At 38.8% G+C, this 14535-nt stretch overlaps 1 protein-coding gene across 2 annotated transcripts in view; it reads right to left on the bottom strand.

Moving 5' to 3' along the window:
* The window catches only part of LOC124864797 (protein kinase C alpha type-like), a 157904-nt gene that overhangs the window by 95546 nt on the left and 47823 nt on the right, over positions 1-14535 (bottom strand). For both annotated transcript variants that reach the window (XM_047359707.1, XM_047359708.1), the window contains exon 3: positions 13617-13699. In XM_047359707.1, coding sequence (XP_047215663.1) covers positions 13617-13699 — 83 coding nt within the window. The remainder of the gene's footprint in view (positions 1-13616; positions 13700-14535) is intronic.

The following is a 14535-nucleotide window of genomic DNA, read 5'->3' as shown; positions in this document are numbered from 1 at the left end:
GTAACTTCTACAAAGCAGTCCTAACTGGGAACATGAACATCCGAAGCAAAGTAGGTGGTTTCATGCAGACAGAGAGGAGGCAAGCTTCAAATCAGATAAGAAATCAAAAGCCCAAATTCCAAAAATTAATTAAAAACTATTAAACAAAACAAAACCACAACAAAACCTGGGTAAATCTGAACAATATGCTAATGACAGGAGAAATTGTATTGTATTCAGATTGTCCCAATAACACGCACAATGTATTGTCCAGCAGCTGTTCTTTACTCATACATGGAGGATATCCATGACCATCAGGTAAATGTGTTTAGTAAAATCTAACCAGTAAGCATGTTTCACGGTACATTTTAAAATACAAGGTGAAAACTGTGGTATGATGTAGCAACGGCATGAACAAGGGGAAGATTATGATTGCAGTGTACATAAACAGAAGGAATCTAATGAGAGGGAATGACATTGCGAAATAAACAAGGCCCTCAAAGCAACATAAAAACCAATGAAAACCAAATGAGAATCGCAGCTAGAGCTTCACTATACATTTAATCGCTTTTTGTCATAGAAATATCAATGTGTGTGTTATATATCAAAATGGGAAAGACTTGTTCATCAATCCAACCAACCTACCAAGTATCTGGCCAACATGCTAAATTATCTAATTGCAATTGTCACTGCAATAACAGTGTGTACAATACTGCAATCAGAAAGAACCGTTTGATGATGCAACCAACAAAATACCCAACCATCATGAAGCAATACATCCAGCCAAAAAACGCATTATCCAGCTAACACAATCACTTTTAAAGTTCTTAGCGTTATTTAGAAACAATTCTCACTAATTTTAAACTCTTTTATTTGAAATCCTCAAAAATGCTTTAAATGTTTTTTTAAAAAGAGAAATTACTCGATATCTGAGCAGCAGTTAATGTATTAGTGTAAAGTATAAAAAAGGATTTTCTACTACAACTCTCGCATTGACAGTAATCGGTCTGGAATTACCACTCACTACGTCTGTATGGGACATCTGGTCAGCCTAATGTAATGTTGCTTACTACTTAACATACAGACAGACTGTTATTTCTGACTAAAGAGCGGCCTCATGCCCACAGTCCCTCCGTGTTGTGGTCTTGCATAATCATAACGTCTGAAATCTAAAGAGCCGATCTGTTCCTCTGGATTATCTTCACGCAGACACAAGTCCATCTTTAATTGACCTGCCTCGTGTACATATTGCTGGCTTGTGTCGAGTTAATTCTTATCAGCATCTCTGCTTGCAGAGCTTGTGTTGATGTGCAGTGAGAGACTCGACTCTCAAAGCCATAATCCACTCCTTGTGCACTTCAGCACTGAAACCAAGGAGAAATTTGACATTGTGTAATATGCACTCAGTATAGGCATTTAGCTTTCATGGCTGTTGCTACAGGTCAGAGCTGAGCGGCCAAGAAGGCAAAGGCCTGAGGATGAAAAGCAAATGGTCCAAGAAACTGCTAAGATATAGGCTACTAAGATATAGGCTACTGTATTCCACAACAGGTGAGCCTTTTATAAATCCTTGATATGTGTGCAATGACAGACAGACCTGAAATCACCTGAAAATGAATATACGAGTCAGTTAAATTTTGCAGTGAAGCATAAAACAGTCAATCAGCAAGAGAGAATGGTCTGTAAGAAAAGAAATGCTCCCACAGTAATTCTAGGAGGACAGAGACAGCAACCTTTCAGAGTTAGAAAACAACAAGAAGCAGCTAGCTGTCACAGCTGCCAGCAGCAGCAGAAAAAGGAAGGAACAAGGGATTTGCAATGTTTCAGCTCAACAACTGTCAGTGCGTCGAAGTGAGGCAGCACCATGCAGAAACTATACCCCTTCTCACTGATTTATTGTGTTGCTCTGCCTCTTAATCGCCAAATTCTTCTGTCCGTGCAGATGGTCAGAGAACCAAGAATCTTGCATGTCTCTGTCCAGGGATGAACAGGAGTATAACACAAATCTCTCAGAGCATTTTTGCAGATTGGTACAAAAGATGCACACTCAGAGCTGTTGCACTGATACATCTGTTTTGTGTCTTGTTGCAAATCCCCAATTAATATTTTTCTCACTCTGTTACCTGGTTTGTGGATGATGATTAATGATGCTGTATCTTCTTGGTGGTCCCATAGTAAAGACTGATTGCGTCCACAGGGAGTGTGTTAGCCTTCAGGTTGTACAGAGTTATTATTGATTTTGCACTTTTGGTGTAAGCTAATACTGTTTCACTGTAAAGTGTACTCATTTGTCTTGTACTCATTTGGAATCACATGGAATAAATAGAACTCTGAATCAAAGATTTTTCCCTTTGAGGAGGATTTGTGAGGGGCTTGATTTACTCACTATACAGGTCCTTCTCAAAATATTAAACGAAATTGTTACCTCTACTGCTAATTTACTTTTTTTAAGGCGATTAAGGCAAAGGGCTGCACTTCCTGAGCCTGATTTTGGTGGAGATTTATTTATTTTAAAAGGCAGTCGTTCCCTTCAGTTCTTATTAGATCTGCAAATGCTGTGCTGAAATTTAAATTAGAGACATCTTCATTGATTTTAATTACACAACTTTAAACGTAACTACAGGTCCTTCTCAAAATATTAGCATATTGTGATAAAGTTCATTATTTTCCATAATGTCATGATGAAAATTTAACATTCATATATTTTAGATTCATTGCACACTAACTGAAATATTTCAGGTCTTTTATTGTCTTAATACGGATGATTTTGGCATACAGCTCATGAAAACCCAAAATTCCTATCTCACAAAATTAGCATATTTCATCCGACCAATAAAAGAAAAGTGTTTTTAATACAAAAAACGTCAACCTTCAAATAATCATGTACAGTTATGCACTCAATACTTGGTCGGGAATCCTTTGGCAGAAATGACTGCTTCAATGCGGCGTGGCATGGAGGCAATCAGCCTGTGGCACTGCTGAGGTCTTATGGAGGCCCAGGATGCTTCGATAGCGGCCTTTAGCTCATCCAGAGTGTTGGGTCTTGAGTCTCTCAATGTTCTCTTCACAATATCCCACAGATTCTCTATGGGGTTCAGGTCAGGAGAGTTGGCAGGCCAATTGAGCACAGTGATACCATGGTCAGTAAACCATTTACCAGTGGTTTTGGCACTGTGAGCAGGTGCCAGGTTGTGCTGAAAAATGAAATCTTCATCTCCATAAAGCTTTTCAGCAGATGGAAGCATGAAGTGCTCCAAAATCTCCTGATAGCTAGCTGCATTGACCCTGCCCTTGATAAAACACAGTGGACCAACACCAGCAGCTGACACGGCACCCCAGACCATCACTGACTGTGGGTACTTGACACTGGACTTCTGGCATTTTGGCATTTCCTTCTCCCCAGTCTTCCTCCAGACTCTGGCACCTTGATTTCCGAATGACATGCAGAATTTGCTTTCATCCGAAAGAAGTACTTTGGACCACTGAGCAACAGTCCAGTGCTGCTTCGCTGTAGCCCAGGTCAGGCGCTTCTGCCGCTGTTTCTGGTTCAAAAGTGTCTTGACCTGGGGAATGTGGCACCTGTAGCCCATTTCCTGCACACGCCTGTGCACGGTGGCTCTGGATGTTTCTACTCCAGACTCAGTCCACTGCTTCCGCAGGTCCCCCAAGGTCTGGAATCGGCCTTTCTCCACAATCTTCCTCAGGGTCCGGTCACCTCTTCTCGTTGTGCAGCGTTTTCTGCCACACTTTTTCCTTCCCACAGACTTCCCACTGAGGTGCCTTGATACAGCACTCTGGGAACAGCCTATTCATTCAGAAATTTCTTTCTGTGTCTTACCCTCTTGCTTGAGGGTGTCAATAGTGGCCTTCTGGACAGCAGTCAGGTCGGCAGTCTTACCCATGATTGGGGTTTGAGTGATGAACCAGGCTGGGAGTTTTAAAGACCTCAGGAATCTTTTGCAGGTGTTTAGAGTTAACTCGTTGATTCAGATGATTAGGTTCATAGCTCGTTTAGAGACCCTTTTAATGATATGCTAATTTTGTGAGATAGGAATTTTGGGTTTTCATGAGCTGTATGCCAAAATCATCCGTATTAAGACAATAAAAGACCTGAAATATTTCAGTTAGTGTGCAATGAATCTAAAATATATGAATGTTAAATTTTCATCATGACATTATGGAAAATAATGAACTTTATCACAATATGCTAATATTTTGAGAAGGACCTGTATTGTTTGTGCTATTCATATGTTTGTCTGATCAGACGTAATGTTTTATGTAGCCTTATACACGGAAAATTTGTTCACGTCATTTGGTCAAAATGTTGCACTTTGAACTCGTATACTGGCAGTTTCTAGTCACAGCTAAGCAATACCAGCAGCTTCTCAGAGTTGAGACTGAATATGAGATCATCATACGGATTTATTATCAGGTTTCTTTATTCACTTTGACAAAAAACTGTCCACTCAGCAGCTAATAACTATAGTGTCAGAGAGGAGAATTAATAAGTTAAAAGTCACATGCACACATTTCCTTCTCAGTATGTCTACCTAGTATGTGACCTAGCAGTACTTGATGGACCTTTTTAAGTGTCCTGAAATCTACTTCACTCCAACTAAACCTTTCACATAGATAATCGGGTCATTTAAGACATGCTCCTTCAGGTGCTAAAAATTTTGCAGTTTCTCAACATGACATTTCATTTCAATGTGAAGCAATGATGGCTGTACAGCTGTTGTAAGTCAAAAAGCTCTTAGTAATGACTTAATATGCAAACTCACTGCACAGTAAACTTAAAAGACTGAAATATCAGCATTAAAACCGAAGCTGCAAAGTTTCCAAACAACTGCTGGCCAAGTAGTGAAAAGTATTTAAGGGAGACAATCTTTCAGTAAAGGTATATAAGTCCTGCAACCTCTAAAAAAGTGCCAGCTATTGCATCCCTATCATTTCTCACCAATATTCTCATTTTCACAGAAGCTAAAAGCTAAAGGTGCCTCTCAATGTTGATCACAGCAGCTGAGCAGAGTGTGTAGGTTTCAGCAGAGTCCGAGTGTCAACATGCCCGAGCACTGATGACTGCTGTAATGAGGAACAGAGGGCACAGTGTAGCCACACCAGTTTATGCACACACTTGCTTAATGAGGAGTTTGGGTGCCTCACCTGCACAAGTGTGTCAGTGTGTTTCTCAGTTATATCATGCCAGGGCAGAATTAATGGGAAAGGGAGCAACATACATTATGACCAGGAAGCTGAGTGACTCACTGCACTTCTGACTGAGCAGTATACAGCAATGGTGATTAAATAGCACAGGATAAATGGCAGCTAAATAACATACTGTTACTGTTATCTTTGGGTAAATTGCTCAGGTCTGACCTGATCGAATAATGGGAACTGGTAGAGAGTAACTGAGCATACTTGTTGAAGTAGTACATTTGTTGCACCGCTAACTAAATCAAAGAGAAACAGCACGTCTACAGTTGAAACCAAATATTGGCATACACTGTACAAAGAAAACACAATCTGTTTGTCACAGCCTGACATTGACTACAATATTCCTGCTTTAGATCAGGATTATCAAAAATTACTTCTATTTGTGAAATGCTAGATGTTATTTTTTTTAAGATATCATTTTTGTATTTACTTGAAAGTCAAATGTTTACATATGCCAATTTGCCTTTAAATGATCTGCAGAAGCCCAGATGATGATGTCATGGATTTGTAAGCTACATATAACTGAATGAGGAACATTTGAGTTGAAATGGCAGCACACCAGCGGTTGCATTTTAAGCAAAAACCTCAAACACATAGCTTTCTTTTGTGACATCATTAAAAAAATCAAAATAAATTAGTCAAGGTGGTCAATCCTTCAGTGCAATCTCTGGAGACATGAAGGTGCCACCTTCATCTGTTCAAACAATTATACACAAGAAAAACAACCAAAACATGCTGATCTACCAGATATCCAATGTTGCACGATGTGTGTATCCATCCCAAAACAACAGCAACAGATCTTCTAAAGATGGAAGGTAAAACTGCTAAGATAGCACCATTCTGCACAGTGAAACAAGAGCTGTACCAAATTGGCCTGGAAGAAATAGGAAGACACCACTACTCAAAAAGCAACACAAACAGCCAGTTTACAGTTGTCAAATGCATACAGACTTTTTCTATGGCCTGAAAGAGACTGAATGAAGTGTTTGGGCAGAAAGACACATTAAGAAGAAAAAAATGGAAGTTTGCAAGTCTGTGATCAAGTACAGTGGTGGCAGTATCATGTTGTCTCCTGTGTTTTGCAGTAGTAGGAACTGGTGCACTTCACCAAATAAATGTGGAAGCAACATTATGTGGAAATATCTCAAAATGTCAGCCAGGAAGATAAAGCTTGGGCACAAACATGTATTCTAAGTAGACCCCTAAGCATTTTAATAAATTACATAAACAATGTCTTGAAGACAACAAAGTCAATGTTATGGAGAGACCTTCACAAAGGCCTGATCTTAATCCCATGGAAAATGTTTGAGCAGAAGTGAAAAGGTTTGTGCGTGCACAGCAACCAGTTACACCAGGAATGGGCTGAGCTTGTGGACAGATACCAAAAAAAAGTCAAATTTACAACAGAAAAAGGTTACTTTTTATATAATGGTAGAGAGTAAAATAAAATATTGTGTTTTTTAAAGTGTATGCAATCAATCAAGGTAATCTGAATAAATATTCCCAAAGCAAAATGTCTACTTCTAAAAGCTAAAGCACAGAAAAGAAGAAATCCTACCAGATAACATTATGACTTAGATAATAATGCTACATTAAAGCTGGAGATATCTCAGCTTATGATGATAACTTGATCTCTAAAAGTCTAGATCAGTTAAGATGATGTGAGCTGGTTGTGAATGTCAAATGTTTTGTCTATAGATGACTCACTTTCATTCACAGGTTCTAGAGAGATCCTTGACTCAGTGCAGCACTGTTTACCACCAACGCTTCACCATGTTCAATGAAAACAACAAAAAGTAGAAACAGAAAGAGAAAAGAGAAGGAGAGAGCACATTTCCCTCCTATGGTAATGTGAACATCTCTCCATCTTCTCCATGTCGTCATGTGAGCGGATCAAAGCGTCTTGTCGGACAGATGACGCCATTGACAGATTGAGGTTGCCACAAGGGTCACTCTCCGCCCACAGTGCAAAGGGTCAGTGTGTGTGTGAGTAAGAGAGAAAGTGACAATGTGTGTATGTGCTTCCAAACCCAATTGCTTTGGGGCAGCAAAGGAGGATGGAGAGAAGGAGGGATGGGTAGGCTTCAGTGAATCATCATCTCACTCTGAGGAACAAATAAAACAGAGAGAAATCCGACTTCTACGCAGAGATGCATATTAATGCGCTCGTGCATGGCAGCTACATGTGTACATTAGTATGCAAAGATTATGTCAAGGTAAACAGTTCAGAGACTTGAAAATAAACAAATGTCCAAAAGTCAGTTAAAGATGAGACCTTCTTTTTAAACACACTACTCACTCTTTGCTGAAAAATCAATGAAAACCACTTTATACATAGATTGTTGCCCTTTAAACAACATCGTTTGCTCAGTTTTTCTTTAAGTTTTGCTATTTTTTGTAAATCAATATTTCTTTTCATTCTTCCCTCGTTAAGAACAAACGCCTGCCTATTTCAGTGAGAGATGTCACGGGGTTCTGTACAGCTGCGGCGAAACATCTGAGATGCTTGTGAGAACAGTTCTTGAATTTCAGGATTATTTGGTGATAATTAAAGGCTTGGAAGTGGTTTGTGAATAGGACTGAGTCAGACTGTATTTACAAAAAACTTGTTTGTCACATTTAAATATTTCAGATCATCAAATACAATCCAAATAGTTTTCAAATTATGATTTTATTTCTTAAGCAGAAAAAGCTATTCAAACCAACCTGTGAAAAAGTAATTGCCCCCTAAAACTAATCACATGTTGTGTCACCCTTGACGACAACAGCTGCCCCATTAAATGTTTGTCATAACTGACACAGTGTCATCTACATCACTGTGGAGGAATTCTGAATGCTTTGTATCCTATTCGGATTTAAGTCCAGACTTTTACTAGGCCACCTGATGGGTGGATTTTTTCCTTAAGTATTTTTGGGAGAGATTAGAAATCATAGTTAATAAAATTCTGCAAGTCAGCAAGCAGAAACCATCCCCAGATCATCACACTACCACCACCATGTTTTTTTAAATGCTGTTAGCTTTCTGCCAGATGTCATAGGATGCAACAAAAAAAAAGGTTAGACATCAGTAAAGGTAACAGGAACATTTCTTCATAAAGAACTGAATATCCAATGAAATGTCCACAATTTGTTTTTACGATTGTAATAAATGATCATAAAGCTGATAGGAAACCCAGTTTCAAATAGGTTTATTTTACTAAGAAATTGTATTTTAGAATTAAAGTACATATAAACCAAAGCACTTCAGATTCAGATTTCAGATTCAGCATATGTAAAACCAGATTTTTTTAAATCTTTGGTGAAAAATTTAAAACATAACTACAACAGCATTAAATAAACTTTAGTAATTTTGATTTAATTTGTCAGTTTTCTTAATTTGCTAAAGGAATTTGACAGGTTTTTCTCCCAGACATTTCTGGGCACCAGTTATAAATAGTAAACATAAACTGAGAGGTTTATAATTAGGTGTGCTGGACCTAAAAAGCATCTGAATGCAATGTTTTGATGTGTGCTTTTTTTATGTTAGGCTTTGTGTACTTTGATTGACTAAAGTGACAAATCCTGAGAAACCTTAAATGAGATCAAGTGTTTTGTATCTTTAAAGAGCTGCTGGTGAATCCCATATGTTCATTTAGCATTCAGCCCGTTTCATCCCTCAGAGACCTTCTCACTGACTCTGAACCGAATCGGTTTGAAAGATAATGGGTATAATAACAGGCATGCTAAGATTCACAATGGGAGATCTAAGCCATGGATGTAGGTGTGTGAGTAGCAGAGAGATGGAGATGAAAGAGAAAGAATTATAGCTAAGCAGGCTGAAAGACAGAGCTGAGCTGATGAATGACAAGAGTGGACCCAAGAGTGTTATGAAAAATAAAAAATGAAGAGTAGGAGAGAAGCCGAAGACAAGGCAAAAAACTTCATAATCATAAGACATTAAAACTGCATGCTGTCATATTTGCCTTAGGTGTAACAGCTTTACTAAAGTGCTCACCTCTCACCTATGAAACTTTCTTTTGGTTTTATTTAATGCAGAAAGTCTAAATAAAAAAATGAGGAGGTGTGAAACTAACATTACATAAATACTGCAGTTAATCAAGAATTTCAAACAATGCACTTATGAATGGAGATTTTAATCTGTGATTGGAATGCACTATTATTGTGAATATACATCCTTTAATTGGCTTAGCCATACAAAATTCATTAGCAGCGCTTTCAGTCTGGGGAAGCTGAAGACAGGGAAAACAAGAGTCTTAATTGGCCTTTTCTGTTTGGCACTATGGAGTGGAGATAAACACCACTCTCCAAATGAGAGTGTGTGTTAGTACAAACAGTTTGAGTGAAGAGAAGCCTGTATTTCCACTGGTAATGTCCCTTCATCCAGGATTTAGGTGACCTTTTATTCTGCAGGATCTCCAAGACCATATGAACATTGCTGGATTGTGGCACATTTGAAAAACCTGGTTCCAGTTTAAAGCCAAACATTGAGCCCACTGTGCACCTCTGGATCCCTGCTGAATGCCCAACCATCCTATTGTCACAACTGTGGGAATCAGCACTAGGATGTTTCCTCAAAATCTGCAGCACAGCTGGCTTCAGCGTTGCTTTGGAGAGGGAAACACTACTAAAACTTTTACGAGCTAATCAGAAGCATGAGGGGATGCATCTGAGGGTGCATTCTGCACTAAACATTGCACCATTGAACGTGCCATCTTGTGGAATAGCTTTAACCTGATGCAGTGTTCTGAGCACATACAGGTCCTTCTCAAAATATTAGCATATTGTGATAAAGTTCATTATTTTCCATAATGTCATGATGAAAATTTAACATTCATATATTTTAGATTCATTGCACACTAACTGAAATATTTCAGGTCTTTTATTGTCTTAATACGGATGATTTTGGCATACAGCTCATGAAAACCCAAAATTCCTATCTCACAAAATTAGCATATCATTAAAAGGGTCTCTAAACGAGCTATGAACCTAATCATCTGAATCAACGAGTTAACTCTAAACACCTGCAAAAGATTCCTGAGGCCTTTAAAACTCCCAGCCTGGTTCATCACTCAAAACCCCAATCATGAGTAAGACTGCCGACCTGACTGCTGTCCAGAAGGCCACTATTGACACCCTCAAGCAAGAGGGTACGACACAGAAAGAAATTTCTGAACGAATAGGCTGTTCCCAGAGTGCTGTATCAAGGCACCTCAGTGGGAAGTCTGTGGGAAGGAAAAAGTGTGGCAGAAAACGCTGCACAACGAGAAGAGGTGACCGGACCCTGAGGAAGATTGTGGAGAAGGGCCGATTCCAGACCTTGGGGGACCTGCGGAAGCAGTGGACTGAGTCTGGAGTAGAAACATCCAGAGCCACCGTGCACAGGCGTGTGCAGGAAATGGGCTACAGGTGCCGCATTCCCCAGGTCAAGCCACTTTTGAACCAGAAACAGCGGCAGAAGCGCCTGACCTGGGCTACAGAGAAGCAGCACTGGACTGTTGCTCAGTGGTCCAAAGTACTTTTTTCGGATGAAAGCAAATTCTGCATGTCATTCGGAAATCAAGGTGCCAGAGTCTGGAGGAAGACTGGGGAGAAGGAAGTGCCAAAATGCCAGAAGTCCAGTGTCAAGTACCCACAGTCAGTGATGGTCTGGGGTGCCGTGTCAGCTGCTGGTGTTGGTCCACTGTGTTTTATCAAGGGCAGGGTCAATGCAGCTAGCTATCAGGAGATTTTGGAGCACTTCATGCTTCCATCTGCTGAAAAGCTTTTTGGAGATGAAGATTTCATTTTTCAGCACGACCTGGCACCTGCTCACAGTGCCAAAACCACTGGTAAATGGTTTACTGACCATGGTATCACTGTGCTCAATTGGCTTGCCAACTCTCCTGACCTGAACCCCATAGAGAATCTGTGGGATATTGTGAAGAGAACATTGAGAGACTCAAGACCCAACACTCTGGATGAGCTAAAGGCCGCTATCGAAGCATCCTGGGCCTCCATAAGACCTCAGCAGTGCCACAGGTTGATTGCCTCCATGTCACGCCGCATTGAAGCAGTCATTTCTGCAAAAGGATTCCGGACCAAGTATTGAGTGCATAACTGTACATGATTATTTGAAGGTTGACGTTTTTTGTATTAAAAACACTTTTCTTTTATTGGTCGGATGAAATATGCTAATTTTGTGAGATAGGAATTTAGAGTTTTCATGAGCTGTATGCCAAAATCATCCGTATTAAGACAATAAAAGACCTGAAATATTTCAGTTAGTGTGCAATGAATCTAAAATATAGGAATGTTAAATTTTCATCATGACATTATGGAAAATAATGAACTTCATCACAATATGCTAATATTTTGAGAAGGACCTGTATCTAGTAAAGAAAAATTCCTTTGTTTTATCCTTGTGAGCTTTCAACTTCTATCTGTCATGGATAATTGTTTTTATTTTTAAAGGTATTCAGGCTTATAGAAAGCTCGAGGTCTATATTCTCTAAGGCAAATATATGCAAACTTCTTCTCTAGTGACGCTAACTGCTAATATAAGATACTGAAGACAACTTACAATCAAAGTCAAATCAATATTCATTTTAACAATTTGTTTAACATTTTTACAAAACCCTGTTTTTCAGAAGCCATTCTCTCCGACACCTGGTGTGACATTGCTTTTAAAACAAATTAAAGACTGATCAGGAATGCTATGTCTTTGTATAATACAATAATATAGGTCCTAAAGAGAAATCGAATTGGTCAAAAATAAGTAAAAGCAAATCAAAGCTTTCCAAAAAACCAGAGATGTGAAATAAGCTACAAAGTTCTTATCTATGAGAAGCTACATTCACATTTCCCTCCTCCTCCTTCTTCATTGCTAAACACGATGTCAGATACTTTGGTCTCAGGTAGCTACAAGTTTAGTCTAAATTTGTTTCCTTATTTTACCTCTATACCTACGCCTCTTTTTCCTGAATTTGACATCATGTGGTGTAGGGGTTGATATTTTCCACTATGAAAAGTGACCTTGCTTTCAAAAGTCAATATATCCTTCCCTTATCTTTTCAGTTAACAGACTCAAAGTACTTAAATCCATATATGTAATAAAAAACCATTTATCAAGCCGGCTACAGAGGAAGGGTACATGTGGTAATTTTTTTACAGAAGTGAAAGAGATCTGCATTGATGCCAAATGTAATAAATTCAAATAAAATGAAACTGCCAGCCTGCCTACCTTCATGCCTACATATCTATCCATCCAATTATATATAAATACATGTCTAGTTAATAACACATAGATTGTCTTTCCAATATTTAGCTTTTCTAAAAAAAAACAACCTTAAAAATTATGTGTTTTACATTGTCAATAGCAAAACCTCTATAAAACCTTAATTACTACAACTGATAATTAAGAACTAACGTAAATAATTTCAAATCTCTTAAACTTCACCTAATCTTAACTATTGGAGATAGTGTAGATCACTTTGAATAATCAGTCTATGTATTTACTTCCTTCTATATTCAAACACATGAATGAAAATCCCAAAACCAAAAGAAAAAAAAAAGAAAGAAAGAAAGAATGAAAAACTAGAAATGATTTAGTACACCCTGGACAGATTACCAGGCTAACACAGAGTCTAATGAGAAAAACCACCTAATGGGAATTCAGTGCCAGTCAACCCAACCTGCATGCTTTTGTAAGTCTGAGTACCCAAAAAAAACGTCAATGTGTCCCTATATTTCCCAATATTTATTCATGTTCTGTCTGATGTGAAACTCAACAAGCCACCTACTGTGCTGCATTCAGGCTGTGACTTCCCATGGTGGTTCAAAGATATCATGTGGGATTTTTTGCCCAATAAAATCTGTGCAGCAACTGTCTTGGTGTATAGACAGATGTGGCCTTCTCACAGAACTCACACTTCTGCTGCCTGTACTGCAATGTGTGCTTTCTCAATTTGCAAGCTTGAATAAAAGTCCAGACAGTTTGCTTAAAAGTCATTATGTTCCTTTCTAGGCAACTGATCAAGGATTGGAGGAGTGCACAACTAGTTGTCCCGTCAACACACATATGAGGTTTGGATCTCTGCAGCTCCTCCAAAGTTACCATGGATATCTGGGGTGCTTCTATAATTAACTTTCTCTAGACCTGCCTGTCAGCTATGTTTTGCCAGGTTTGCTGTTGTGTCTTCTGGTAGCACTGGATTTCATTTAGAGAAAACAGAGCTGGATAAAAATGTAAGCAACCATTTTCCTATTTTTATTTGTAAAAGTCAAATTTATAAATATGTGCTACCTAGTGCTGGTCTATCACATAAAATCCCAATAAAATGTGTTTAAGTTTGTTTGTTTTTTTTTGCAAATAAATCAATCACAAGGAATCATTTTTGGACAATAATCAAAACAGCTGAAAATGTAAAGACAAACTATAAACTTACATCTGTGTCAGGACCCTTATCAGCACCAGGACAGGAAAAGGTAACGAACTCATGGCACCGTTTGTGGACCACGAAACAACAAACTGAGAAAGATAAGTAGGAGAAAGAAAAACAGATATTGTAGTTATAAAAACAACATTGAAAATGAAACCAGATTGTGTTTCTGTCATTGGACTTTTATACAATCTTAAAGTGAATACACCCACAAGTTCTTTAGATCTTAGTCTATGGGGGAAAATATCAAAGGACAAACACACAAAGCATTTTATCCTTATTTGGTTTTATGCAAACTGCCGAGCAAACAGTTTAGTAAGGAGAGACAAACAGAGAACGGCAGTACGCCACTGGTTGTGCAAGTAAATTAGCATCAATCAACCTAAAACTGAGTTACATGGACACACAATGAAGCAAAAGCATAAAGACAAACAAATGCATGTCTACACCCACACTCACTCCCACATGTACAAAAAATGGCACATAATACTCTGTGTTCTACAGATATTGGCTTCTTCTCATCTGTTGGGGCTAAATGAAATTGTGCTATTGTCTTCCACTCAACTGGGATCTGTCCTGCCAAAGTGTCACTCACTGTGACATGACTGCCATGGCACCTGACTCGTCTCAATGTCAGCAATGGTGATATTTACATTGGGACCTCGCTGCAGATCCAGAGGGAAGAGCAAAAACTCGTAGACATGTGTGACAGCTTGTACACAAGCTGACTGTGTTTTTCTCTGTCATTATCTGAAATTTGCTATTCTTTTCTTCTTTTTTTTTATCCTCACACGATCTGTCTGCTGCGCTCTTTGTCAAGCTGCCTGCCTGTTCATGTGTGCTTATGTGATGTCTCACCACACAATACATGTGGTTTTTGTGTTTCCCAGTGCCAGCTTAGTTGCTGTTGCCAGACAATCTGACG

Source organism: Girardinichthys multiradiatus, chromosome Y (assembly GCF_021462225.1).
Source record: "Girardinichthys multiradiatus isolate DD_20200921_A chromosome Y, DD_fGirMul_XY1, whole genome shotgun sequence".
Lineage (NCBI taxonomy): Eukaryota > Metazoa > Chordata > Actinopteri > Cyprinodontiformes > Goodeidae > Girardinichthys > Girardinichthys multiradiatus.
Note: the sequence above shows the minus strand (reverse complement) of the source record. Positions and strands in the feature narration are given on the sequence as shown.